The sequence below is a fragment of the Mauremys reevesii genome, linkage group 8 (assembly GCF_016161935.1).
Source record: "Mauremys reevesii isolate NIE-2019 linkage group 8, ASM1616193v1, whole genome shotgun sequence".
Lineage (NCBI taxonomy): Eukaryota > Metazoa > Chordata > Testudines > Geoemydidae > Mauremys > Mauremys reevesii.
Window position 1 is genome coordinate 91,216,264 of NC_052630.1, and position 27,983 is coordinate 91,244,246.

At 40.3% G+C, this 27,983-nt stretch overlaps 2 protein-coding genes across 8 annotated transcripts in view; one reads left to right on the plus strand and one right to left on the minus strand.

The window, feature by feature from the left end:
- Positions 1-15,534, plus strand: part of JAK1 (Janus kinase 1) — an 88,133-nt gene extending 72,599 nt beyond the window's left edge. For both annotated transcript variants that reach the window (XM_039483500.1, XM_039483501.1), the window contains exons 12-25: positions 1,520-1,626; positions 4,121-4,267; positions 5,034-5,121; positions 5,688-5,815; positions 6,384-6,519; positions 6,955-7,106; positions 8,821-8,971; positions 9,857-9,951; positions 10,471-10,663; positions 11,338-11,462; positions 12,358-12,530; positions 13,175-13,292; positions 13,786-13,896; positions 14,674-15,534. In XM_039483500.1, coding sequence (XP_039339434.1) covers positions 1,520-1,626; positions 4,121-4,267; positions 5,034-5,121; positions 5,688-5,815; positions 6,384-6,519; positions 6,955-7,106; positions 8,821-8,971; positions 9,857-9,951; positions 10,471-10,663; positions 11,338-11,462; positions 12,358-12,530; positions 13,175-13,292; positions 13,786-13,896; positions 14,674-14,775 — 1,826 coding nt within the window. In that variant the 3' untranslated portion in view covers positions 14,776-15,534. The remainder of the gene's footprint in view (positions 1-1,519; positions 1,627-4,120; positions 4,268-5,033; positions 5,122-5,687; positions 5,816-6,383; positions 6,520-6,954; positions 7,107-8,820; positions 8,972-9,856; positions 9,952-10,470; positions 10,664-11,337; positions 11,463-12,357; positions 12,531-13,174; positions 13,293-13,785; positions 13,897-14,673) is intronic.
- Positions 15,535-15,564: 30 nt separating this feature from the next.
- RAVER2 (ribonucleoprotein, PTB binding 2) overlaps positions 15,565-27,983 on the minus strand; it is a 64,606-nt gene continuing 52,187 nt past the window's right edge. For 3 of the 6 annotated variants that reach the window (XM_039483502.1, XM_039483503.1, XM_039483507.1), the window contains exons 9-16: positions 27,077-27,250; positions 25,241-25,506; positions 21,830-21,941; positions 21,192-21,337; positions 20,479-20,568; positions 19,697-19,822; positions 18,477-18,658; positions 15,565-15,679 (exon numbers count right to left, since the gene is read on the minus strand). In XM_039483502.1, the coding sequence (XP_039339436.1) occupies positions 18,512-18,658; positions 19,697-19,822; positions 20,479-20,568; positions 21,192-21,337; positions 21,830-21,941; positions 25,241-25,506; positions 27,077-27,250 (1,061 nt within the window). In that variant the 3' untranslated portion in view covers positions 15,565-15,679; positions 18,477-18,511. The remainder of the gene's footprint in view (positions 15,680-18,476; positions 18,659-19,696; positions 19,823-20,478; positions 20,569-21,191; positions 21,338-21,829; positions 21,942-25,240; positions 25,507-27,076; positions 27,251-27,983) is intronic. The other 3 variants (XM_039483504.1, XM_039483506.1, XM_039483505.1) reach the window with 3 other exon arrangements.

Here is a 27,983-nt window from a genome sequence, read left to right on the forward strand (position 1 = left end):
GAACAGAGCTTTGTGCAGTGTTGTTGTGAATTTCATTAAAGTCACTTTATAAAAAATGTACAAATTACTTGTAGCTGAATTTTATGAAAGAGGAAGGACGTGGTGTGGTCCTGTTGATCAGATAATGGTTTCCTGTTAGAATAAGGGGAATAACAGAGATAAAGTAGCTACCTTTTTAGTTTGTGAAAAGTTTAGAGAAATATAATTTGTACATATGAAAGGCATGTAGCACTGCTTATGTAACAACATTGACAGTGCTTCAGAAACTAAAGTAATAATAATTGTCTGGAGCACTGAGAGATTAAAGGAATTACATTTTAAACAGCCTAAATTCTTGAGATTTTTTTTTGCAGTTGTAGTAGTTATATTATTATAGGAGGGTAAACTTGTATCTCCTGCTTACCCAAGACTCCCACTGACTTCATCAGAGTTGCAGCTGTTTACGTGAGTGTAAATTTGTCTTTTGACCTTGATGGGAACTCTTGTTGCCAATAAGGCAAGATCCCAAAAGTTCAGTGTTCTGTCTCTCCCCTTCCTGTTTGCCTTTTTAAAAATAATAATAAAAAAAAACACCTTAGGTTTGTAAAGAAATTTTGGTGTGAAATGAAAATAATTTTTCAGTCTTAGGTCTGTATAAAGTATTGTAAGAATGCAGAGTCATAATCTGACCTTGAGAGACATGTTCTACTCCCTGTAATGGCAATGAGAAAGGGTGCATTTGCATCTGAAGCCCATATGGTGTTTTGTACTTGTATACCTTTAACTAACTGCTGCTGTAGAGCGCAAGAAGACCAAATATGTACGTACATCAGATTGTAGATTTTCTCTGTACAGATACACAAGGGAAGGGTGAGTGTGCACTGAGCCTTTATTCTGAGCTCCCCACCCACTTCCAGGGCAAAGTGACAGTTTTTGCACTCTGGGCACTGGGACTGCTAGCACTCCCTGAAGTGCAAGCCATTCTGATTGGAGAGGAGAAGGGCTTTCTCACCATCTCCATACAGGCCAGCTGATCTGGCTGCCCTCAGAATGGAGTGCTGGTTAATCCCACTTAATGGGTGGCCCAGAGGGCATGCAGGGAGCACCAGGAAACACTGCGTACGTTGCTTTCCAGAGCTCTGCTTGAAGCATTGTGGAGTTGCAATAACCCCAATGCAGGCCAGTGCTTAACAGGCACATTTGTGTCCTGTATATTTTTCAGTGCAGTGAGTACTGGCAATTTTTGTGGTGCTGTACAAAGCAACACTAGCTAAGGTTATGATGGGGAGATTAAAAAATGGGCGTTTTTTATTGGATTCTCTTCCAAGTGATAGTTAGATGCTAGGAGAAGTTACCTGACCAGATAATCACATTTTAAGATTTTTCCCTAAAACTATCTGGCAATATTAGCATATGCAGTTAGCATATGGAAGATAAAACTCCATTATTGGAGGAACTATTAGAAGTAAGGAATTGCTAATTTAAGATTAAAAAATAAACTACAGCAAAGTGTTTTCTCTCTTTCCTGTCCATCTTCCAGAAATCTCCAACTTGTTAGTGGCAACAAAGAAAGGCCAGGAATGGCATCCGGTTTGCCCTCTAGGTCAACTGAGTTTCCATCGAATCCTCAAAGAAGAAGTTATGCAGGTAAGTAGCTGCTGAATATCAATTTGCTTTGCTGATCCTTTCAGTTGCCCCATATAACCAAACAAGAATAAAAAGCCTTCATGCCTAGGGAAATAACATGAAATCTCAACAGTGAAAGGGTCTCCCCTCCCCCCAAAGAGACTTTTAAAAAATTATTATTGGTTTAAAAGAGCTGTTAAGCCACCCAACGTGAACTCAAGCATTTTAGCAATGATGGGTTATAGGCACTTGCATAGCAGGAAGGAAATACCCTGTGTACATGTTTTTCCATCAGGAAGGAAAAACAAATTTCCCAGACTGGTTTTGGGAATCTTAATTTTATCTCCCATACACCCTAACCCACTCTGTTTCGTAAAGATCTTCTATTTTTAAAGGCTTGATTCAGTAGAGAAACATGGTACCCAAGACTTGAGATCTTTCCCAGTAGGAAACAAGAGAAACATCTAAGTGGTTTAGCAGCTTAAGTCCCATTTTCAGAAGTGACTTAGGGATTTAGGCGCATACATCTGTCTGAAAGTCAGTGGGATTTAGGTGACTATAAAGGTATGTCTATACTGCCAAAACAAAAAACAAACAAACAAAAAAAAACCCGCGGCTGCAAGTCTCAGAGCTTGAGTCAACAAATACAGTAACTCCTCACTTAATGTTGTAGTTATGTTCCTGAAAAATGCTACTTTAAGCGAAATGATGTTAAGTGAATCCAATTTCCCCATAAGAATTAGTGTAAATAGCGGGAGTTAGGTTCAGGAGAAATTTTTTTTCACCAGACAAAAGACTGTATCTATATACACCTCGATATAACGCTGTCCCCAGGAGCCAAAAAATCTTACCGCGTTATAGGTGAAACCGTGTTATATCGAACTTGCTTTGATCCACTGGAGAGCACAGCCCCCCCGCACCTCCCCCCGGAGTGCTGCTTTACCGCGTTATATCCGAATTCGTGTTATATCGGGCCGCGTTATATCGAGGTAGCGGTGTGTGTGTGTGTGTGTGTGTGTGTGTATGTGTGTGTATATATATATATATATATTGTGTGTGTACCATGTCTTGGGTACCGTGTTTCTCTATATACACACACACACAGAGTATAAGTTTTAAACAAACAATTTAATACTGTACACAGCAATGATGATTGTAAACCTTGGTTGAGGTGGTGAAGTCAGAGGTTGGGATATTTCCCAGGAAATGCCTTACTGCTAAATGATGAACTAGCATTCAGCTGAGCCCTCAAGAGGTTAGGGATTTATTATAGAGGTGGATGGGTGAGATTTTGTGGCCTGCGTTGTGCAGGAGGTCAGACTAGATGATCATAATGGTCCCTTCTGACCTTATAGTCTATGAGTGTACACGTTGTTAATGTAGCCTCACACTCTACAAGGCAGCACGAATGGAGGGAGGGGAGACAGCATGGCAGAGAGAGACAGAGACACACACCCTGTGTATGAGGGAGGCATGCATTGACCCTTTAAGTACGCTGATGCCAATGTAAGTACATTGCCTTTTTAAGTAGATCAGCAAGTTGAGACAGCAGCTGTTGCCAGCAAGCTCCCTCCATCCTGAGCCCTGTCTGTCCCCTCCCCCGCTCTGTGGAGATTGGGGGCAGGAAGCGGTGAGCAGGAGCAGGGAGAGGGGGACAAGCTGACATTAGCACCCCCCCACACACACACAGAGCAAGCAGGAAGCTCCCAGGAGTTGCTCCAAGGCAGAGGGCAGGAGCAGCACAGGGCAGTGGGGGGAGGGACAGCTCAACTGCCCGGCAATAATAATCAGCACATACACCTCTACCCCGATATAATGCGACCCGATATAACACAAATACATATATAATGCGGTAAAGTAGTGCTCCGGGGGGCCGGGGCTGCGCACTCCGATGGATCAAAGCAAGTTCGATATAATGCGGTTTCACCTGTAACACTAAGTTTTTTTTGGCTCCCGAGGACAGCATTATATCGAGGTAGAGGTGTACATACTTTCTTTCTGCAAAAGAACCAAGGAGAATCCTCTGTTAATTTGAGGGGAGATGTCTGTTTTTTCTAATATCCCTGAGAATGAGTTCCATTGAAATATTACTTGCTGTAATTTTTTGGTAACACTTTAAAGTAATACATCAATGTCATCCTGTTGTAAATAAGAGGCCAGTCATCATTAATTCATTTGATATTCATTCTAATAACATTAAATCATGCTGGACTTGTTTGGTATTAATGTAGATCTAATATCTGACATCCTATTAATACTAAATGAGTTCAGCATGATAAAAAACACCATTTTCAGAGAATACCAAAAGGAAGAATAATGAGCTGGCACTTACTGTAAAATGTTACTAGTTTCTCTTTGGTGACAGATTGCTGATGGTGAAATCTGAATAGTACTAAAGCAGATGGAATAGGGAATTTTGAGTGGTTGCAAGGACTGGTTTTAAGTATTTTTGTAGCTCTATGCCTGTTTCTTTGATGCCTTGGTTTGAAAATGCTGGTTATACATTACGTTTTAGGATGAACACCTTGGAAGAGGAACAAGGACACAGATTTACTCTGGGATTCTCAATTATAAGGAAGATGAGAATGAAGGGTACCAGGATGAAAAAGAAAAGAAAGTCCTCCTCAAAGTCTTGGACCCCAGTCACAGAGACATTTCTTTGGCAAGTTCTTCCTCTTTTCAGTTCATAGTATACAAACAAGCAGCCATGCCACATTATTCATGTTCAGATGTTCGTTATTTAAATAACATTAGTTTGCATACAAAACTGAGGAAGTTGAAAAGTTAAGGCTAGCATTTTGCATGCAAGATGCTACCTAACGTTCCCTGCAATACTCATGCACCTGACAAGATCAACCTAATTTAGTCAGGAGTCAGTTCAGATGGTCACAAATTGAGGCCCTGATCCCACATGCAAGTAACTTCTCGAGTCAGCAGTCCCACTGAGTTCAGTGGGCTATACACAGGGATAAGCGTTTCTTGTAAGTACTAGATTAGGCCCTGGTCTAGCATCCTGACTCCAAGCGGTAGGCTTGGAGTCAGGATGCTAGAGTCTATCAGCACCTCTGACGCTGATTCACCATATAGCCGCAAGCAAGTCACTTAACCTCTCTGTGCCTCAGTTTACTCCTTGTGAAGAGGAGCTGCTACTATACAGGAGGGTTGCGAGGCTTAATGTTGATATGATGTTTTAAAACCCTTGGCTAAAGAGTTGGCACGGTATATAAAGTTCAAACAACAGCACTTCTACTGCACTGGTGTTTATGTAACACTTTAACGTGTTGTTGATCATGCATGTTACAGGAGGCACATTGGTCTTTCCTGAACTTTATAATATTATGTCACATTCAGTTGTTTCCTTACATGCTTTGCTTTAGGATAGCCACTGAAATGCTGGTATTTACTTTTACTATTTCACTTTCTAATAGGCATTTTTTGAGACAGCAAGCATGATGAGGCAAATTTCCCACAAACACATCGTCTTCCTTCACGGGGTCTGTGTCCGCGATGTAGAAAGTGAGTTAATTTAAAATCTGTAAATGTGGCTCTTATGAAGTGATGACATAAGCCTTTAAGGGAAGGGTCAGTCTTTTTGTTCAGCGCCTTGCACAACAGGTCCTAATCCATGACTGCAGTACAAATAATAATCAAAGTAGTGGTGGAATTGGAATGAGGAGCCTTTCCTTCAGCTTTGTATCATATCAGAGTTTTTCTTCCTAATGCCACCTATCTTCAGGCAGTGTTTATAAGAATGGTTTCCTTGGGTCAGGAGACCAGGCAAGGTATTGACTTCCCACTCACTGGCGTTTTGCCTGCCAGTAGAGGTTACCTCCTAGGTCAGGGCTGAGGAGGGGGCCAGTGCACATACTGTACCTATTATGTGGCCAGTGGAACACTGTGTTAATCTGGACCCTTCACAAGCAGTGAATTTACTTCAGATTTAAAGCATTAGTGCAGACACAGTGGTGTGGTGCAGATGCTCCAAAAATGTAGCTCTCCATGGAAGACCTGGTTATGCCCTTTGGATTATTTCAGACATAATACTGTTGCTACATACTGAAGCCATGACTCTATTTTTGTAGATATCATGGTTGAAGAGTTTGTTGAATTTGGGCCACTGGATCTCTTTATGCACCGGAAAAGTGATGTTCTTACAACTCCTTGGAAATTCAAAGTAGCCAAACAGCTGGCAAGTGCACTAAGCTACTTGGTAAGTAGGCAGCATGCTAGAGGGGGAAAGTTCTGCCTGTAGGGTTTTTTTGGGTCTAAATTGCAAAATTAGTGTGCAATAGCTGCCAGTGAAATTCCTTTTTCTGGGTATTGTTAAATAGAACACACAGGAACATCTGTGGTCTGGGGTGGCTGGAAGTCAGATCTCCTTGTTGTTTTCTTTATATTATTTCAAAGAATGTCCAAGGCTCCTAGAGTAGCCTGTTTAATGTCAAATCAAATACATAAATACAGTGCCCATCTCTGCCACCATGTGACCTCAGGCAAGTCACTTAACGCCCCTGTCCTTCATTTACATCCCTTATGAAAGGGGGATGATTCTTCTTACTCATTTTTACATAGTGCATTGAGATCTGTGGGTGAACGTGGTATATAAGGGTGAAGTTCCCCCTTCCACCTTCCTCTCACGCTCCAGGATCATTTCTCCCAAGCTACTCTTTGGAGCTCAGTCTGGATACTTTACATCTCTCTCTTGAGCTGTATAAGCAGATTTACTTGCATAGCATGGCTGAATCATTGTATTTATTGTATCCCTCTTTTGAATATAGGAGGATAAAGAGTTAGTACATGGAAATGTGTGCACGAAAAATATACTATTGGCAAGAGAGGGAATTGACCATGAATATGGTCCTTTCATTAAGCTGAGTGACCCAGGAATTCCAATAACTGTGCTATCCAGACAAGGTACCGTATAAAACCCGATTATTCGTTTTACTGTGGTTGGGAAGGAAGACAGAAGAATGTTATTTTACCAGATAGTTCCTTCCAGATCACAGCCTGGTATCTCTCTCTTCCATTCTGTACCGTTTTAAGTTATAGTTTTGTGGGTACACACAGTAAAGTGGAATGTTGCTTACATTCACTGTTTGTTGTATTTGGTTACCTTTGTCATTCTGTACACACACACACACACACACACTTTGTAAAAAAGCAACATTGAGTTTAATGAGCTAATATAAGAGGAACCCCAGCTTTATGAAGGTCTCAGGGCACATCCGATACTTGTAACTAGTTATTTGTTAAATTGCTGTAGCGCAATACAATGCTGAATAAATTGGCAGTTTTTCTAGCCCTTAGTGGATATTAACTCCAGATCATGTAAACTGTCTTTTATCTAAGAATGTGTCGAACGAATCCCTTGGATTGCACCTGAATGTGTTGAAGATTCAAAAAATTTAAGTGTTGCAGCAGACAAGTGGAGTTTTGGCACAACACTGTGGGAAATCTGCTATAATGGAGAAGCTCCCTTGAAAGATAAGACATTAGCAGAGGTAAAAGTCTGTTTCATAAGTCTTACCTTGCTGTGTGAAATGCATCTTCTTTGGCACTTATTGTTTCCATACTAGAGTTGATAGTAGTTTAATATTTTCTGTTCAACCAACTATTTAAATCCCATGTGAAAATTCAGTACAGGTGGGTTTGCTAAGGAGGATGCTGCTGCTTAGAATACTGCAGGTCTAAACTAGGAATTGGGCTTTGTCTGACAACAAAGATAAATAACTAAAGCTTAACTACTGATCCTGTATCAGCTTTTTGAAGGTGGGATTTCTTAACACAGTGTAATAAGTGATTAGTGCTAATGCAGGAGCTTTTGAGGCACCCGCACCAAAGGGTTGCCTATATGACGTTTAAATCACACTATTTATCCCAAAGCACTTGACAAATAAGACACAAAAATTCAATGAAATTTAGTTACCTGGGGGGAAGAGGGCAAGATCCAGCCAGCACAGTGAATGAGGAGAGAAGGGCATCTAGCCAGCACCAGCAGAGCAAAGTACTGCACTGACAGTGCCAGATAGAAAGCCCTCCCTCCATTTTGTTTTCCACGGGTTTCATTTATTTGCTAACAACTGTTCCCTTAAGCCACTCCCAAGACTCACAACAACAAAAAAGACCCCTTATGATCAATAAACTGTCACCTCTGTGTCTGGATGTAATTGAACTAACTCAGCTTATTTTCTGAATAGATGACTGCAGTTCTTAGCTCTTAGAATCACTGACTCTCCCATGTTAATTAACACACATCCCCCTCATTATTCCCAGCCATTCATCCCTTCAATCAGAGCTCTTCCAATAACACTGGCTTTCCGTAGTCTGAAACATTCACGGAGGTAGACAGGATTCCCTTCCCAAAACTATGCCATGCTGGGCTCTCTTCTTTCATCACATCCTCTCTTTCATGCTGGGATTTCTTCTTTCTTTCTTCCTTCCATCCTCCCCCAGTGCCTGGCTGACCCATTCCCTACTTCCTTTCCCCATTCCTCCCAGTCATATAAGACCTGTCGCTCTCTCTGTCCTGCCCCCTTCCTCACCTGGAAGCCTGGGCCCCCTACATCCTTGTATGTCCCACTAATATTCTTTAATCAAACCAAAGCCAGGTTCCCCTTCACCACTGCTGGGATCCCCACAGCTAAGATTCCATTTGGAATTCTTCTCCCTTGAAGTTCTGCTCTTCCAAATAAGAGGCTCTTCAGTTCCTAGTCTGCACAACAACTATTAAACTGTTCAAGGAAAGTATCTGGGTCCCTTAGCCACTGCCTGAGAGGAAGAGGTAGCTCAGCAGAAGAGCTGAGCTGCTGAAAGGAATTTGACAACAGCGTGTTCCACCATCCTCCTTTCCCCTCCCTAAAATGCTCTTTCTAACCAATACATCATGGGGGCAGCAAATCCTGAAGTTCCTAGACAATGCTTGTTGTGAGGGATGCAGTGGCAAAAAGATGACTTTTCTGAAAGGACACACACACCAAACCCTTCTCAGAAATGGTTGCTCTGAGCTGTCCCAGACTATGCAGAAACTAGTCTTCTCTGGAAGGCGATACCTGTGCAGAGTTTCTGGTGGAAAGGAACTGTTTTGTGGAAGCTGGTGTGGGAGAAAGATCAGTCAGATTTATCATGGAAAGTCTCTTACGATAGCTGTGGAGTTAAAGTATGGCTCTGTAATATAAGATCTACAATCCATGCTGGGTTTTCTGTCTTGTTTTACAGAAGGAGAGGTTCTACGAAGGGCACTTCATGTTGGTAACACCATCCTGCAAGGAACTAGCTGATCTGATGAAGCAGTGCATGCACTACGACCCCAATCAGAGACCGTTTTTCAGAGCAATTATGAGAGACATCAATAAAGTGGAAGAACAAAGTAAGAAATGATTTTGCTTGTTAGTTTAATATTAAAGGAAGGTTGATTTATTTGGCTAAGTTGAGTACTTTAGTGTAACTTCACGTACTAGCAAAGATTTACCATGACAACACGAACTGGTAGCAGAAATTCCATGTGTACTCAGTACTATTGAGGGGGTGAGTTTTATACTGTTGAAACAATGGGAATAAAACATGTCTGTGAGTATGTGGACAGACTATGTAATTTCTATGTTGCGTGTGGGTTAAGTCAAGCTGAGCTGAAAGAATTGCAGCCAGTTTTGATATTGTGTATGTCAGGCTATGTGGGCCCAATATGACTGGAGTCATTTGGGAATCTTAAGGCACAAATGTAGGTACAGAAAACTGTGGATCTGATCCAGTTTGCAGAGAAGTTGCCAAAGGGCACAAACTTGACGTTACTTTGGACTTCTCTGCTCAGTACTGAGTAAGCCTCTTACTTAGTCCTTATTCTGTTAATTAGCACTTTTCATGTTCAGAGTGCGCTGTCAGACATTATCGTTATTTCAGCTCTGGAAGGGAGATGTGGGCCTACCCAAAATACTCATCGCCTTCTGCAGATGGGGCAACTAAGAGTCTAATTCTGAATCTTGGAGACGAACCCCCAAGGACTCAGTAGCTTAGCAAGAGCTAGGCATTGAGACAAGCAGCAGAGCAGGAGGTGGGCAAACAATCAGTGAGGGGAGGGAGGAATCGTCTAGCATTTCAGCGAGGAGGAGGAGGAGGGGCTCAAGGGAAGAAGTGTCCACTGGGAGCAGGGATAGGCATTAGTCAAGAGCTTTGGACATGAGTAAAATCTAAGGAATAAGGGGGCTCTGTAGGACCTTGTCTAACTTAGACTGTGTTGATGCTGTTTCCATATCAGATCCTGATATTGTCTCTGAGAAGAAGCCTTTCGCAGAGGTCGATCCCACTCTCTTTGAAAAACGATTTTTGAAAAGAATCCGAGATTTGGGAGAGGTAAGTAGAGCGGCATGTTTAGGCCGTGACATCAAGAAGCAGACACATGACTGAGCCTTGTCTCTCACTGATACTGCTCCCTGGCAGCATGGCTCCTTTGGGCGCCCCCACTGCCTGCCAACTGAGGAATTTTCCCAGTGCAGAGGAGTCTTTGTGGAAGAAGAGGTGGTCTGCTCTTTTAAGCAGATTGCTCGTAGGGCTCTTGGAGGGGCGGGGAAGGGGATGATTGACAGGTGCCTCCGCTGCACAGAGACTGGGATAGCGTGAGTACAGGCATCTAGGGCTAACCCCTTCAGGATAAAAAGGAATGAGCCAAACCTGGAAGCTGCACTCTGCACACAGATTTGGGGCAAAATCTAGCTCAGGGTGATCAGAATTCACTGGTAATTTGTTACCCAGAGGAGCAGCATCACCAGTCATCTCTTTTTGATGTACCCTAAATACCTGAAGTATTGCACTGAACATTATCTGGCTAGTGATCACAATCCAAAATGGTTTTCTTTTTTCTTTTAAAATTAGGGTCACTTTGGCAAGGTTGAACTCTGCAGGTATGATCCAGAAGGTGATAATACCGGAGAGCAGGTGGCCGTAAAGTCCCTGAAACCTGAGAGTGGTGGGAATCATATCGCTGATCTGAAGAAAGAAATCGAAATCTTGCGGAATCTTTATCATGAAAACATTGTGAAATACAAGGGAATTTGCATAGAAGATGGTAAATTTTCAAGTAGAAGAAGATGCAAAATATAAATGTTTTCCTTCTAAAGTTCAGCATAAAAACTTATTCCAGATATGAACTTAGATTTTTTTCTTCTTGGTATAGGAGTTAAAAAATCTCTCTGAAGTTTCTCCCCTTCCCTTTTTTATGCACTCAAAACTTTGAAGTGGCCACACTGGCTGCCCCCTCACGAAAAATGTGCGTGTAGACAATTAAGTATGGCTCAGTTACAATCCGTGGAAAATAGAGCATTTATTAAGGAAGCACAGACATAATCATAACTATACCTCATATCAAAGCAATTGTGGTGCCCAATGTTATTGAGGTCATATTTACATTAAATCCTTTGCTTGGCTCTGTCTCATTAAACATGTCTGGATTCTTCAGCTGTCACAATGATCACTATTTTAAAAAGGCAGTATTTGGCTGGGTGCCACAGTCATCTGCCTTTTGAAGTAGGGTCTCTGTTTTCTTGTAAATTTATACAGCATCCAGCACCATGGGTGTTGCCGACACTGATTGGAGCCTTGGGGCAATACAGCCATGAATATAAATAATTCCAAGTATAGGAAAAAACCCCGGTATCTTAGATGCCACTAAGGTGGTAACTGTTGAGCAAGCCTGGTGGAGTTAAAGCTATGGCAAAATGAGCATTCTTACTATGTTTTCAGGAGGAAGTGGGATTAAACTCATAATGGAGTTTCTTCCTTCTGGGAGCCTAAAGGAATATCTCCCACGAAATAAGAGCAAAATCACCCTGAAACATCAGCTAAGATATGCCGTTCAGATCTGCAAGGTAAGCCTGGACCTGGAGTCTTTCAGCAGCACAATGTCTGTGTAATTTGTAAGTACTTGAAAAAGGAGGGAGGGAGAGTGGTCTACATGGACAAGGTCCCTGCTTCTAGGGGGTTTGCATTACTTATGTCTCTTACCATGTGTCCAGCAGCTGAAACATAATGGGGATATCATAGTTATCAGTGTGGAGAGCTGCTGCGGAGTGAGCTCATGGAAAAGAGTGGTTTTGAAGGAGGAAAGGGAAGGGTGGTTGGCACACAGAAAAGCCAGCGGCAGCTCCAGCAAAGAGGATGGGAGTGAAAAGGTGCTAAGCAGAGACGTGGCAGGACAAAAGGGAGCATCCAGGAGAGGGGACCATGGGAGGAGCACAGAGGAGCTAGAAACAAGAGCCAAGCAGTAGGCAAGAGGAGAGCTGTGCAGGATCTCAGAAGCGAAGACAAGGAGTGTGCACTCGATACAGAAAATGAGGGAGCAAGTGCAATGATGTCACAACAGCAGGCGTGGAAGTGTGTGTTAGGAAGGTGAGGAGGGGAGGTGACAGCCAGGTTGTGAGCTTAGGAGAATGGTGTAGTAGGCAGTGGTGATTTGCAATTAGATACCATTTTAGATGTATCTAAATTTGAAATCAATGGGTTATTGGGGAATAGATGCTGGAAAGACAGCTAAGTCTGAGACTGAGCAGAGGCCAGAAAAGCAGATCAGGCCACCCAAGGGCAGAGTTTAGAGGGAGGAGCAGCTGAGGACAGACTGACAAAATGGAAGAGAGGAGAGAAAGAAGAGCCACCAGTAGAGATGATGGTGTCAATAGTGAGTGAGGTAGAAGAGAAGGTGGAGAAAGCAACATGGACCTGAATACTTGGGATGTTAGTGTAACCACCTTTTTCCTCCCTCTTCAGGGAATGGATTATCTGGGCTCTCGTCAGTATGTTCACCGGGATTTAGCAGCAAGAAATGTCCTTGTTGAAAGTGAGAACAGAGTGAAGATTGGGGACTTTGGCCTCACCAAAGTAATTGAAACCAATAAGGAGTACTACACGGTCAAAGACGATCTCGACAGTCCAGTGTTTTGGTAATGGGATACAACAACTCAGCTTCATTAAATAGTCTGTGTAATGTAGTCATTCAGCCAGCTCCAGGAGACTAACGCTTTCTGGAACTGTTTTTCTGTTTCGATAAGTCATGTTTTCCAAAGTTAAGTAAAACACACACACATTCCATATAGCCACCCACCCCTCTTATTTTGAATGATTACACTTTACATTTCTTTTTAATATTTTATTTGGCTTATATGCCAGAAGCTGGGAATGGGCAACAGAGGATGGATCTTGATGATTACCTGTTCTGTTCATTCCCTCTGGGACACCTGGCATTGGCCACTGTTGGAATACAGGATACTGGGCTAGATGGACCTTTGGTCTGACCCAGGATGGCCGTTCTTATACTGAGATTCAGTATAAGGTTTTACCTGGATGGTATATTTTGATTGCTTGTGCAGCAGCTCAAGCCTTGTGGCAAGAGAGAGGGTGTGTGTGTGTGTGTAATTCCTTTTATATACTCACATGTTGATTTATTCCACACAAATGATACCATAGGCAAATTATTTTAAATGCATGCGGGTAAACCATCAATTTTACCTTTTACTGCAGGAGTGTATGTATTGAGTGATTTGTGCAGCACTTACTGAAATTTAACAGAGCCATCTTACATCCGTAGGTATGCTCCAGAATGTCTGCTTCAGAGCAAGTTTTACATTGCTTCAGATGTCTGGTCATTTGGAGTGACCCTCTATGAACTACTGACATACTGTGATTCAGAGTCTAGTCCAATGGCGGTGAGTAGTTGTAAAAGGAAATGTTACTTCAAAATCAGCAATTGAATTTTAATTTAACACTAATTCTGCTCATATCTTTTGAAAAATAGCAACTTGAGCTTTGGTTAAAAAAACGGGACCTGAATCATTACCTTATTGCTTACTCAAAATCAATGAAGTGGTGGAATGAATTTCTCTAGCTTATGGAAACAAAAGGTCCGGAGTGCTCTTTTCAAACATGGACTCTCACATCTGGATGCCCAAACCATCAGTAAACGTTTTTTTGCTTAAGAACAAATATGAGTATCTACATGCGGGTATTAGGTGTCTCATTAAGGAAGCCATGTTTAAAAAATTGTGCTTCCTCTATTCTCATGATGGGATGGGAAAGAAATGAGAATACTGTATGAATACGGGTTTATAACTAGAGATTAAGTATTTCTCATGTCAAGTTTAACTCTTCATTGGGCAAGAATTATAAATAAATGATCCATGTGGCTTTTACTTGTTACAGGAGTTTTTGAAAATGATTGGCCCAACTCAAGGCCAGATGACAGTAACGCGGCTTGTACGTGTTTTAGGAGAAGGAAAACGCTTGCCCCGGCCACCAAACTCCCCAGAAGAGGTATAAACTAGATTGATAGCCAAATGTATACAAGCAAATTTTTCTTCTCAAGCTTTCTGAAGCGTTATGTTTAAAAAAATGTTCCTAATGAGATTCCAAAGTCTGACACCTCCACAGAAGCAAAAACCTCTTTAAGGTCTGAGTCCTATATGATTCGTTATATAGTCCTTTGATTTCTGAAGGATAGAGCTGGTGCATGTGTACTACACAGAGGCTGTGTTCATACAGCCACGCCATTCACGCCAGCGGGTCAAAGTGGGACCATCGATATCATAACCATAGGCCTCTACCCCTTGTGCTAAAGGACAGCTCCTTTTCCTTGTAAGGAGCTGGGGATTAGTACCTGAGCCAACTCCCACTGAAGTCGTTTGGATGCTTCCTATTGATTTTACTGGGAGGTGAATCAGGCTTTTAGGCACTAGGCCTCAGCCACTAGCAGCACCTGTGATCACATTTACTAAGCTGATGTTATACTCTAATACTCTGTACAGCATATAGCCTGCAATGCTATAAGTACCCCTGAGTCAAGGTGGTGCAGTTGTTTCTACCTGTTCTCATAGATAATATGCCTGATTGTCAACCCAGATGGACAAATAGCTTTGATTTAAAAATGTAGCGGAAGCTCACTTCGGCTCAGATCATCAGCTAGTGTAAATCCGCATGGCTCTGTTGGCTTTAGTGGAGCGACTCCTGTTTATACCAGCTGAGGAGCTGGTCCTTTATTGAGAAAATGAACAGTCTGCTAGTCACCCTTTCCATTTTTTCTCTCATTGCTAGGTGGACCAACTGATGAGGAAATGTTGGATATATAATCCAGGTGAACGGACGACCTTCCAAAATCTTATTCAAGGATTTGAAGCACTTATAAATAAACTATAATTAACATTTTTGTATGGTCAGTGCTTTAAATGTATGTCAAATATAAATGCCCAGGTCCTTTTATTTTAACTACTATAGTTTGTACTCTGGCTATGCTAATACGTGTTTAACAGTTTCTTTTTCCAGTGGTTTCCTTTTTTTGGTGTAATGAACACTTGGAGCAAAATATTTAAATTCCCTAGCAGAAAACTACTCTTGTTAGGGTATTACTTATTAAAAAAGGCTTGTTCATTGATCAGCCCATCCAGTGCTTAGATTATACTGAACTAACACAAATCAGAAAGAACTGTGTCAAGAAAGGGAATTTATGATGGTCCCAAGTCACACTGCACGTCAACAGATGAAGCGCATTAAACAAGTGTTCTGCAACTAGAATGATTTTCCTGAATAACTAACTCAGAAGATTGAGCAGAACTTTCCATAGCAATTTAATTGCTTTTCAAATAATTTTTAGGAAAATGGTAAGGTTAAAAAAAAAAAAAAAGTCTGGGCAAAAAAGGTCATTCAATGCATCTGCATTTCAAAAATATTTTGGCACATAACATTCAGTTCAGATACTGTATCAATCAATGTTATCTAACCTACAATTTGAAGTCCTGAGTTTTTATGTTTAAAAAAATAAAACCTATACATGTAAATATTCCAAAAAAAGAGTATATTCCAATGTTTGAGTATATTCCAAAAATATTCCAATGTTTGAGTTTGCATTTCATTGCAGAAACCCAGTTTCGTACTACAGCTTTTTTACTTTTACTAAAACAAAAAAAAAAAAAACCACCCTAAGCTAAATACTTTCCACCATTTTTATAGCATCCTATAAACTCAATCACAATGAGGATTTTCCTGGAAGCTGTTTTTTCGGGCCAGATGTTTTTCTGTCCTGCACTCCACTGCATTTATTAACCTGTTTAAAAAAACACGAGGAACAAAAATTTAATGAGTATATAGATTATTCACTTATTGCATTAGAAACAGCTTTTGGATCCCAGTTTGGTATGCAGTTAACCAGTGGGGCTAGACTGGGTCTGCTTGAGGTCTATGACCATAAACAGATTTTGCAGTTGAATCAAGGACACTGAAGTCATATAATGTGAATTTGGCAAGCTTTTATTGATGGTAGATTATTCAAACTGGCAACCTTTTGCTAATCCTCTCCCTAGAATTTAGGCAATATTGTCTCCCCCAAACCTGGATTCTGAAAATGCTTAGAGGGTACATTTAGTGTTGGTAATAACTGAAAAATGTTTTTACATATTAAAGTATAAATGTAATTACTGAACCCCAAACAAGTAGGATTCATTTTTACAGTATTATTTTTTATTTCTGTACTTCACTTATGAACCTGAGTAGAATCTATATGCACTTTGTTACTCTTTATACAAATTAATAAAGATTTTTTTTCTTCATATGTGTGTGTGTGTGTGTTACTTTTTTAGGGAAGATAAATTTGAAACTTTGGTATAGCACCCAGTTGTAAAATGATAATTACTGAGTGAGAGTAGGCTGGAGATTTTGTCCTTTCACACAAATTCCACTGTAAATGGAGCAGTAATTTATTTTGTTGAAAAGGGTAACAGTTCTGAAAAGTTGCAAATACAATAGTTTAAACAAAATACTACAGATGAATTTTTGACATCAATCAATACATACATGAATAATCTAACAAAACCAATCACATTCTCAATATCAAATGCATTGCTATTCTGCTGTCTTAAGGCAGGCGTGCAGAGCATTTACATAACAAAGCAACCCTGTTTTCTAAAAAAGTCCTGACTCTGAGCTACTGCAGAAAACTTCGAGTTTATTCAAGGCAGTTTTTTTTTTAAAAATTAGTAAACTTTAAACATGGCTTAAAAAATAACCTTGGACTTCTATAAAGAGATTAAATTAAATTTACAGCCATTACATGGCTGGAGCACTACATACAGCCATTACACTCTTGTTGCAATTTAGTCAAAGATGGAAACATTGAGTTGCAAAGGGATTACAAGAAAGTTAATTCACATAGTCAGTTGCAAGTGTCTTATTCATAATTTGTATTGAGAACATGGATTTCCACCACGGCAGATACAAAAATTGTAGGCAAAAAATAACATTTGATTTAAGGCAATTTGGTGATAGGACTTGGAGCTGGTAAATCAAATTTAAGATAAAGAAACTAAGTCAGGGAGAAAGAAAAGCACTAGGCAAAGGCAAAATACTATTCCAGTTCTGGCTGGTGGAGACTGAGTACAGAACTAGTTATCAAGAGAGGTAATTCCTTGGAGAAAATGACCCTCTGTAAAAAAAAAAAAAAAAAAGAAAGCAAGAGAATGGGGGGTAGCAGGGACAAGGAAGTAGGAGAAGTTCATGGTGAGAGAAGGCATCTACAATGAAAATCTTTTGAAGGGAGGAGTTCAAAAGGAATGGAATATATATATATAAAGTAGGTATAAATAATAAACCCAGCTCTGTCTATGCTGTATCATAGGCACCATACTCATAAATGCCACTGAGAGCTGAGTGAGTAGAGATTAGTCCTGTCTAAAGAGGACTATTTGATGCAAAAAGAACACATAATAAAGGCCTAATCCTGAAGTCAATGGGAATCGAGGGCATTCAGAACTTTGGGTCCCAAATGACCAGTGAGGATAGCTGAAGCAAATTGTAAAAGTAAGTTTGACACCTGGAGACAGAGTAGAGTGAAGGTTAAAAACAGGAAAGTGGGATTAACAAAACCAAACTAGGACAGGTGTAGTGGGCTTGGGCAGCGTTTCCTCCTCTACTGTCTGAACAACCCAGAAATTAGAGGGAAAAAAATCGGCTGTTAAATTTTTCGCTTCATTTTGAGCAACTTTTATACTAATCCGCTTACAAAGTGGTTGTAATTATTTTGGTTAATTTTACTGTTCCTGCGCATTGAATTTTCATCACCAAGTAGCGGGTAGCTTTTGCATTTTAGTATTTGGGAGACTCTCACACACCAGTTCAAATCCAGTGGTTAGCAAGACCTAGTATTTTACACAGATTTCAGAAGCAGATTAGGGCAGGAAAATTAATTCACAAACAATTGCATATAAAAATGACAACCCCCTGGGGAAAGAATATCAATAGCTAAGATTACACCTTTATTCTAACTAGTGCCTATGCACTCTAGATTGATGCTGGTAGGCTCAAAATATAACAAACTTTATTTTTAACAGAATGTTTACTGAAAAGCTCATGGGCTCTACATTAATACATCTGGTGTCTCTCCAATGTTTTGGGGAAGACTTTTAATAATATAAAGACTAGTGCAGAAGGCTCAACTCTGGAAAAGGTAAAACTGAAAAGCACACAGGAGTTTTTTAAAAAGTGATGGCTAAGACAATCTCACCTTCCTCATCTAAGGAACAAGGAAAAAGTCTCCTTTGCTATTATTTTCATTGCTTTTGACAGACACATGATCAACAATCACCAAAGGAAACTTCTTTGCAGGCATAAGACAATCATTGTCAATTCTGACAAGTTACAGTAAGATCATATATTAAGGGAGACACCACTGTATTATTTAACAAGGCAAATAATGAGCGAAAAATGTCCAACTAATTGTATTTATTGCTACATATAATTTATTTGGAAAATTTGCCTGAATTGTTCCTTTTAGGAATATGTCACCCTATATAAAAATCGATGGGTATGAAGTTAAGGCAGTAATAAATACAGAGGTACAAAAAGGTCACCTGTTGGGTTTAAGGCAGGATTGGTTGATTGGATCTCAATAAACACGCTTTTTTTTAAGATAGGATTCTGCATAATTTGATGCTGTGCCCTGAGTGTGCTGACCAATATATTCAATTGGGCCAGCTTCTGGGGAAGAAATGAGGTGTGAGGAGCTTCGCTTTTCACTTCTTACTGGTGCCACCTGTGCAAAAGAAGAAAGTAAGTGACAACCCAAACTAAGTGATCAGAGAAATCAGTATAATTTGTGTTTATAAAGAGTTCCAAGCTGAGGTGTTTTATACTACACACAAATGACATTAGAACTTCTAGACTAAATAGCTAATCATTGCCACTAAGTGCTAATATCCCAGTCCATCCTGATTTCTTTATTTTATTTTATATATATATAAATACACACACACGCACGCACACGACGTGGTCTCTGAAATTCAGCTCTGAAATGTGCTTTACAGATGCTGTAAAACGTAGTGCAGGGCTTGGGTGTGGAAATAAAGAGCTTGCTTTATTTCAGGCAACAGGTTAATCAATCATCTAATGCCAGGATTCAGACAAGTCTCTGGATGCCCAGGCACACTGTATATTTGTTTAGTCCATGCCAAAGGAATGGTCTCTGACTGCCTTCTCTGGAATGTGGTATTAATACAAGCTTGGGAGCAAGCTGTCTAACATCAGCTTCATCTATGAACTTTCCTCCTTTAACTAGAAAAAAGGAGTTTGAAAAGCAGCTATCATCTCAAACACCTGAACTATTTCTTTCCTCTCTGGGCTATGATAACTCTATCTGGATGGAACCTAATGACAGAGTTTCCAGCCCTGTGTTTGGGAACTTAAAGTGAAATCCTTTACTATGTGCACAACACACAGCAACATCCATAGCCCTTGGCCATCTTCGTTACAAGGTACATCTCTGCCAGTTCTTGCCAAACAAGTGCTGCCACCAGTATCTAGATTTGATCCTGCACAAGGTCAGGGCTACCCTGAGACTTTCCTAATCAAGATGTAAATAGAAAAGCTTTGGAATTGGCTTGGTAGGTGCCACAAGGTTCATATTTGCCCTAGTTTACCAAAACATTTTGTAGTTGGCACAATACTCATTTAGACCTTCAAAAGTCCTAATTATCTTTTAGCCACTTGGTGGCAGCAAGAGACAAACATGGCATGCTACCACCTGCATCTAGATTTGGCCATGTCTGAAATAACTCTTAGTTTCTCCTCTCACCTTATGTAATGGATTCTGTGGAGTAAGCTGAAAGCTGCCTGGCTGGTATGATCCCTGGGCTCCAGTGTAACATGAAGGCATAACCTGCAAATAAGTATTGTAGTCTCCATAAGATATAGCAGGTTCCTAAATGGAGAAGAAGATCCATGATAAACCAAAGGTCAAAACAAAAACTATTTTTAAGTAATTACTCTTACTTGACTACAGTAACTATCAGTGGACAGATATGGAAATATCCGAGTTAAGCCAAGTTTCTAAAGGAAAGAATTTTTAGTTCAGAAAGAGCTCAGGCCTACAGCAATTTCTCTCTCTCATTGAGTCTGATATAGGAACTTTTAAAAATCTTTATGCACACAATCCTTTTTTTTTTTTTTTTTTAAAGAGGGAAATTGGGTTTTGTATTTTTTAGGTTTTGCAGCACCTACTGGGGGTCTATAACAATGTGAGAGCTAAATAGCTCTTGGATAATACCTTAGTGGGAAATAACTTGATTGTTCACTTACGCTGTTCTATGGCTGCAATGTATGATCATTTTTAATGCGCTCCTGCTCTATTTTACAGCACATAGTGAAAACTTAAGGTTGTAGGATCCAAGGTACAGGAAAGCTTAGGGAATACCAAAGACTGTGTGTTTGGGATCCACACAGTGACTCTCCAGCCCCATTTTCCCCACACAATCTGGTCCTTTCTGTTTACACTAGTGCTGAAGCACATGTAGCATCCTAATGCTAAAGGACAGAAGCAGTCAATGGAAATGTGAAGGAAATTCATTTTACTTTTACCTCAGAAGCTTCATTTTCAAATTCACCTACTCTTGCTTGAGTAGCATTGTATGCCTGCGCATAATGCTGATACCACTGCTGCACAGCCTCCTATAAATGAAAAAACTGGTTCACTTCATCTGCCTGCTATGGTGATTTTAGTTTATGCCAATTTCCCATGACCTTCACAGGGCACTAGATTTAATTAAAGACAAAAGCTCTCCAAGACACACAAAAACAGATTTAAAACCAATAATAAAAATCCAACAGAACAGTTTAAATATATGTTTTAAGTGATTATGTGATAGGTGTCAGATTAAAGTCTTCTACTCACCCAGAAGATATAGACCAATTATATGTCTGAACCTCATCTAGTATAGTATATGTCTGTGATGCCCATTACACATTAAATAACTTGATTCATTGGTTTGGAATTTGTTTGTCTTACGGCTCGTGAAAAAGACTTAATTCTGCACTTGTCATCTAAATTGATACCAGGACCCAAGTGATAATAAATTGATCAAAATGCTCTATAATTTATAGTACCCTTGAGCCAAGTAACTCTACCATCTTCACAGAGCCATGGGATGTCTTTACAACAGGTCCTACTCCAAGTAGAACACAAAACAACCACATGCAACTACAGTGTAACTTCAATTATCTATAAGTAATAAAGCAATAAAAATATACCAAGCACCCCATTACAGGAAGGAAAGTACTGTTAGCTAACATACCTGTGTATAATCCCCATACTGTTGAGAATAATTAAAGTAGTTTTCCATTGTATGTTGTGATGTAGTTCCCTGAGAGACTGCAGCATCCACTATGTTGCTTGAAAGTCCAGTGTGCTGCTGTGTACTAGTTGCTTTGCTGGCAACTGCTGCTCAAAACAAAATTAAGGGGCACATTTTGATCTTGGATACACTTGTGTAAACCCAGAATATTGTCACAGACCTGTAATTTATTACTCCAGATTTACACATTTAACTGTAATCAAAATCTAGCCCAAAATATAAAAGATCTTGTTTGATAGAAAAGAGTTTCTAGAATGTACATAAATTCTGAACAAATATTCTAATTCTGTACATTTGCATTAGAAATACTGCAGCACATAATATCTCTTTACAGATAAGAACTTGTATAAACCGTATTTTTTAACTAGAAAATTAGTTATGAGGGTCGTTTATATCAATTTACTTTTCTTCTCAGTGCAAGTTCTTTGAAAGAGAGAATCCAAGGTTTTATTAATGACAAATGCTCTGGTTGTTGGGATGGTTTAGTAAGCAGAGAAACAACTTACCACACTCTGCTCTTGAAAGCTTTAAATCAAATCACAAGGTGTTAGACAAGCATCTGCGGAATGGCTGCTTACCCGAAAGACATACACCACGCAACACGCTTGCCAAATTCAAGTAGGGATTGGTACTAAGACGGATTTCTTTGGGTGGTTCCCCCAGGAGTGAAGTCTGTTTTTTTGAGGGAATCTGTAAAAATGTTATAAATCGTCATTCAATCCATTTTTCAGCTATCACGTAAGTCATAAGTAAAACAAAAGCAATGACATGTGCTTGTCTCTACATGACTTTAAAAACATGCAGATTCCACAGGTTTTACAGCAGAATATCTCCTGAACTGAATCATCTGAACAGACTGCTCAGATTACAGATATTTTTTCTTGCCAAGTAGTTTGTCAGCCAAGTGTCTCTTCAGACCAGCAGGGAAGGGTTGAGGAAGGGGGGAACTTGCAAACGTAGTTTACCTGAGTATATTTAAAACCTCACTAAAAGCCATCAGATTAATAAAGCTAACAGTAAGCATGTGATACATGACTAGCTTCAACTCAAGTCTCTGGCAAACCAAGGACTGATTAACTCTGACTTAGGGAGGCAGAATTTTCTCTGATGTACTAATGTAAAATACCCTTCTGATCAAGCTGCTTATCAGCGCCAGCTGTACTTACATTAAAGGGGAAAATAGTTGGGAGCGGGTCTCACTCACTCCCTCAAACCAGCAGAGGTGTGTGGGCTCCTGGAACTGTGATGGACTGAGTCTATTCTGCTAGTTTTTGCCTCTCTGTGGTGCTAGGTCCTTAACAGGGAACAAGCTGTTTCAGGAGAGCAGGAGCTCCAGAGGCAGCCTGCCTGCCCAAAGGCCACCCCTACGGGTATGTCCATGCTACATTCCAGAGCGAGCTCCTAGCCAGGGTCCGCAGACTCGGGCTAGCTGCGCTCTCGCTGACATGCTAAAAATAGCTGTGTAGACACTGCAGCTCAAGTCTGGTGGGGGGCTAGGGAGGGAGGGCAGCATCTACACAGCTATTCTTACTTAGCACACTAGTGAGCGCTCCACTAGCCCAACCTTACATTTAATTTGTTGATTTACAGCATAAAAATATACCCAAAATATGTGCAGGTGGCAAATTAGTTAGCCAATCCTACACAGATTCTAGCAACATTTAAAACACCTGTCAAAATACAGCACCCCCAACATCTGCCAGAAAACATTGTTCTCCCCACTTTTGAGAGATGGGTCTCCTGATAAGTCATAATAGTGATGCAGAAGCACTTACTATTAATATCGATAAACATAAAGGAACTGGTCTATGCTGAGGCATATGTCTCCTCTCAAACTGTAACACATCTCTTTTACAGGCCAATCAGAATACTGAGTGGGATTCCACAGAGACGTACCGAGTATCCTACACAGAGGGCAAACTATTTGGCCAAATTTTCTGTGGGCATAAGACTTCAATGGCATCACACCAATAGATAATTTGGGCCATAAATTTCAGAGGATTTTTACCTGCTTTTCAACACTGGGTATAATCTCTTCACTGTTAATGTACATTCAGGTTCCTAATTCACCTGGTAATAACATTTGGTACATCCGTTTGGGTTGGAAGTTGGCTTTTTCTACTACTAGTACCAAGGAGTTTATTCAAATAAGGGCAATTTTTTGCCCTTGATATTTAAAATCATAATTAAAAATGCAAATGGATTTGCATATGTCTAAAAAGGAATTTAATGCTCATGAGAAGTGTCAGAATGTCAGCCTGGGAAACTGAAATCCTTTCTTTAGTCAAAACCTCACACTACCGCTGTAGCAGAGCCCTATTCTGAGAAGGGTTACTACCTCCGTGAGTCAGGAGGTGGTTCAGTCTCCAGGCCCATTCAAACCTTGGGTTCAGTTGATACTGACTATGAGGGGAACCAGTTAGTGCCATACTATTAGGAATTTCGTGATACCTGTCCACTGGGAACTGGACTGAAGACACCACTCTCTCAATTTCACAGAGACCACTGAGCAGCCATCCCAGAGTATGGATGGGCTGATTTCAAACTGGAGAACATATATTCACTTGAAACATGTAGCCCCGTGTGATTTTTATATAATTTTATTCTAAATCCATTCTGTTAAAAATGTACAAATCTGGAATGTCCTACTAATGCAGTGTTTCTCAAACTGGGATCGCCGCTTGTGTTGGGAAAGCCCCTGGCGGGCCGGGCCGGTGTGTTTACCTGCTCTGTCCGCAGGTCCGGCAGATCATGGCTCCCACTGGCCACGGTTCGCCACTGTAGGCCAATGGGGGCTGCTGGAAGCGGCGGCCAGTAAGTCCCTCAGCCCATGCCACTTCCAGCAGCTCCCATTGGCCTGGAGCAGTGAACCGTAACCAGTGGGAGCCGCGATTGGCCGGACATGAGGATGGGGCAGGTAAACAAACCGGCTCAGCCCACCAGGGGCTTTCCCTACACAAGCGACAACCCCAGTTTGAGGAAACACTGTACTAATGCACTTGCCTTAGAAAACTGGCCCCTGAATCAATTGATGCAGAAAAGGAAGTAACTTTATTAATATCTCTGCCAGAAAGGCTGTCCAAAAGTATGGGATTCAAAACCTCCCAAGATAACCTGCAGATTCATTTTTAGAATACTTGATAATCTGGAGTTTTAAAAGTTTATTTTCCTTTTTTATCTGTATGAAAAGGTGAACGGAAATGCTGATTAAAACATACAAAAATAATCTGTTTAAAATCCCAAATTATTACACTAACATAGATTTAAAAATTAAAATAATTACATATTAAATAAATGCTGAAAACAGAATGTAGCCAAAGACACTGCTTAGGTGCTAGTAATCTCAACTGCTTCAGGAAACCAAGAAAACTTAAATCAAAAAATAATAAGCTAAGAGATTTCAAGTTTTCTGTAAATGTCAAATGTTTAAGTAAATACATGTACAGAATCCAATTAATGGCTGCGAATCTCAAACAGTTTTTAATAAAGCATTTCATTTCTGCTTTAATTTTTTCTTCTGCATCCACACACTTTGAAAGAATAAATACTAAACCTGATCTGATGTCAAGGAAATGCCAATTGTGTTTTAAGAGGATGCAGATTAGAAACGCACATTAGGTACTGTTCTAGTTTACAGACACTGAATTCCAACACGAGCTCCATTTTTACTGTCTCAAAAGGGCATTTCCTGTAGCTAAGATAATTTCATCATTACATATAAAGAGGCATGTACATGAGGATGATAGTAACATAGAAAGATTCCTCTTTGTTAATTCATTTTGACAAGCAAAAGACATTAATGTTTCCTTGCTGTAATTCATAATCCACATGACCTTAAAATGCTTTATAAATCATTCTATGATTCAGTAAATATTATAATGGCGATATTGCAAAAAGCAAATGCAGTTAATTTGTAATTGGAAGAACAACAACAACAACAAAGGGGGCGGGAGTACGGGAATGCAGAATCTATGTCCGTTTTTTCTTACCCCTGAACTTGTATCAGTGCTTTTTGGCTGACTCTGCTGTTGGGGATGTTCTGTGCGCAAGCCTCCAGCAGTAAAATTTGTTAAGCTCTGAAGATAAGCCTGCGACCCTGAGCCAGCTCCTTCTGACAGTTCCACTGTAGTTGATTGTTTATCCTGAGTATTATTTTGCCCTGGCATAGCTTGTCCAACAACGGGCTGATTTGGAAAGAATGGCAAGATGCCCATCCCTGTTGCTGCTGTTGTTTGATTTGGAGTCACATTAGATGCTGCAGTCAACCATAAATGGAGAAACCTTTCTGTTAGACAAGATTTATCAGAACATTTTGCTTGCGGTTTTTATTAAGTGATGACAAAAACATTGAGAAATCTATTTCATAGCTGTCACATAACAGTTAACCCTGATGCTGGTGGCTAGGAATGCTGCAGTAATGAAAACCCGGAGCTTAATTTAAAACTAAAGCTAGAACAGAAAACTGTAACTGTATTTAATGCTATTTCAGTCTAAACATCTGCTAGGCTAAGAAGTGAAACTGACCAGGGTCAGGTTCATTTGTTTTCTGCTACTCAAGAAAGCTATGAACAGCAGCAGCAGAGGCCCCTAAGTGATCTGTCTGTGGGCTCAGGAAAACAGCACAGCATCAGTTCACACTAGGAAGGTTTTCTTCACAACCTGAAGGGCTAGAAACTCTTTTTTTATTAATTGAAGGCTTAAATTCTGCAGAAATTGGTGGCCTAGGTCTCACTGCTCCCCAGGAAAACTCTTCTACTTACCACTGGTGAGTGCATTATTCAAGCCTTGTCTAGGAATACTGTAAAATGAAGTAAGGTGTCTAAAATCATTTATTTAACAAGACTTGGGTGCAATAAATGCAGTGTGTGGGGCTGTTAGTAGTCCCAAAACCAAACTGGGTGGAAAATAAAAAGTTATACTAAACAGAGTCATCTCTGATCTTTCCATAGTCAGCTTAAGGCATCACTGTGCCAAGGAATTTGTAACCAAAAGTCACATCCACCAACACTTAGACAGTAAACCTCTAATGCTTAATGGAGTGAGCACAAACAAACTGTTTGCAGAGCTCCTCAACTAGATGAGTTTATTCACCTTGGAATAACAAATCTAAAAAGGCAGATCCTGAATCAAAAAAGTGGTTCCAACCTTCCTAAAAATTGTAAGTCGAGTATTAGCATCCTGAAAATATTCAAAAAATGCCACAATGTATTCTGCACCAGGTGAACAGCAGAGAGAAGCATGGCAGTGAGACAGAGGAGAGAAGATACTGGTTTAAGCAGGAAATTCTGCAGAAACTTTTGCAAATCATCAATATGATGAAATACCAAGAGGGGTTGCAGGATAGCACCCACTCACCTGGCACATGTAAATCTATTAAACGAGAAACCCTTTGTGCCAAAACCCAAAGAAAGATGAGGAGAGAGGCACAAGAGTCAGAACCCTAAATGCACCAGATTAAGACTCTAGGGAGCCACAGGATAGTTTATTTTAAATACACAGAAATAAACCATGAAAGAATTCCTACCGAATAGTCCACTAAGAGCACAAATGTTTAAGAGCTGCCATCTGGATTTTCAAGGCTCTGCATGTAATTCAGTTGTCAAATGTTGGAATCAAGAGGGAGGGAAAGTGGTAAAATCTACCACAAGGCTGATCTTAGCAGCAAATAGAAATTTACAAGGGTTTCCTTAAAAGGCCTGTGCTATTTGCCCGGGTATTATGAAAGGGACATCTCAGGCAGGTAAACACAAGCCATGTTTTACCACTTTCAGGACAGAAACACTGAAGAAGACAGGCAGGATCAAGATTCCCCCATGGCCACTCACCTACAATTCTATGAAACTGATTGTGTAGAACTTGCCCATCTGATCCCAATGGATAATCCCTGCTCAATTTTTTCATCATCCGGGAATAGGGAAGATGTTTGGTTAACCTTCTGCTTCTATTGGCTAGCTGCTGAGAAGCCATGGTGTGCACACAGAACACTTCAGGGGAAACACCTGTTGTACAGCACATTGTGCACAAGGATTACAAAATCAGACTGCTACCAAGGCCTGAAGGTGCAGTTACACATAAGAAACGTTATGCACAAGCAATACAGAACAAATCCAATAGCCAGTCTACAGGGGTTCCTCAGCATATACTCCACCTGAAACCTTTTTGAAAAAAAACTACTGATATACCAACTTTGCACTGCAATCCCATGAGTTCTCAAGTGAAGCTGAGTTAGGCCAGGTCCATGCATATCTGCGTGAGAGATTCTGCAATAAACACATACATGCCTCAGGAAGTGGAGTCAGGATTTAGTAGCTGGCACTTTGCCTTCTGAGTTAGGACTGAAGCAAACCGCAGCATAGTATCACAAAGCACTGGATTGCTGGAAGCACCCTCTTACAAAAAATAAAGTGAGCAACAGCTAGCACTTCTCACAGGAGCCCAGGGTGTTAACCCCATTGTCCTGGCCAAATTCAAACTCAAACTCAAATACTTATGTTCTGTGTATCTAATTTTCCCCTGCAGTTCCACTTGGATTGAGCATTCGTCTTCATTTCCTGTTATAAACTGTTGCATAGTGTTGTAAAACGTGTATCAAGTTCCACCCTGAGGTGGTCATAGTTCACAGTGAATAAAGTGACCTCTATCTCAAATTTGTATCTGTTTGCTAAAGGGACACAGTCAATTTAAAAGAAAAAAAAATCACCCTTTTCTCAGAGAACAATTTACCTCTGAGTT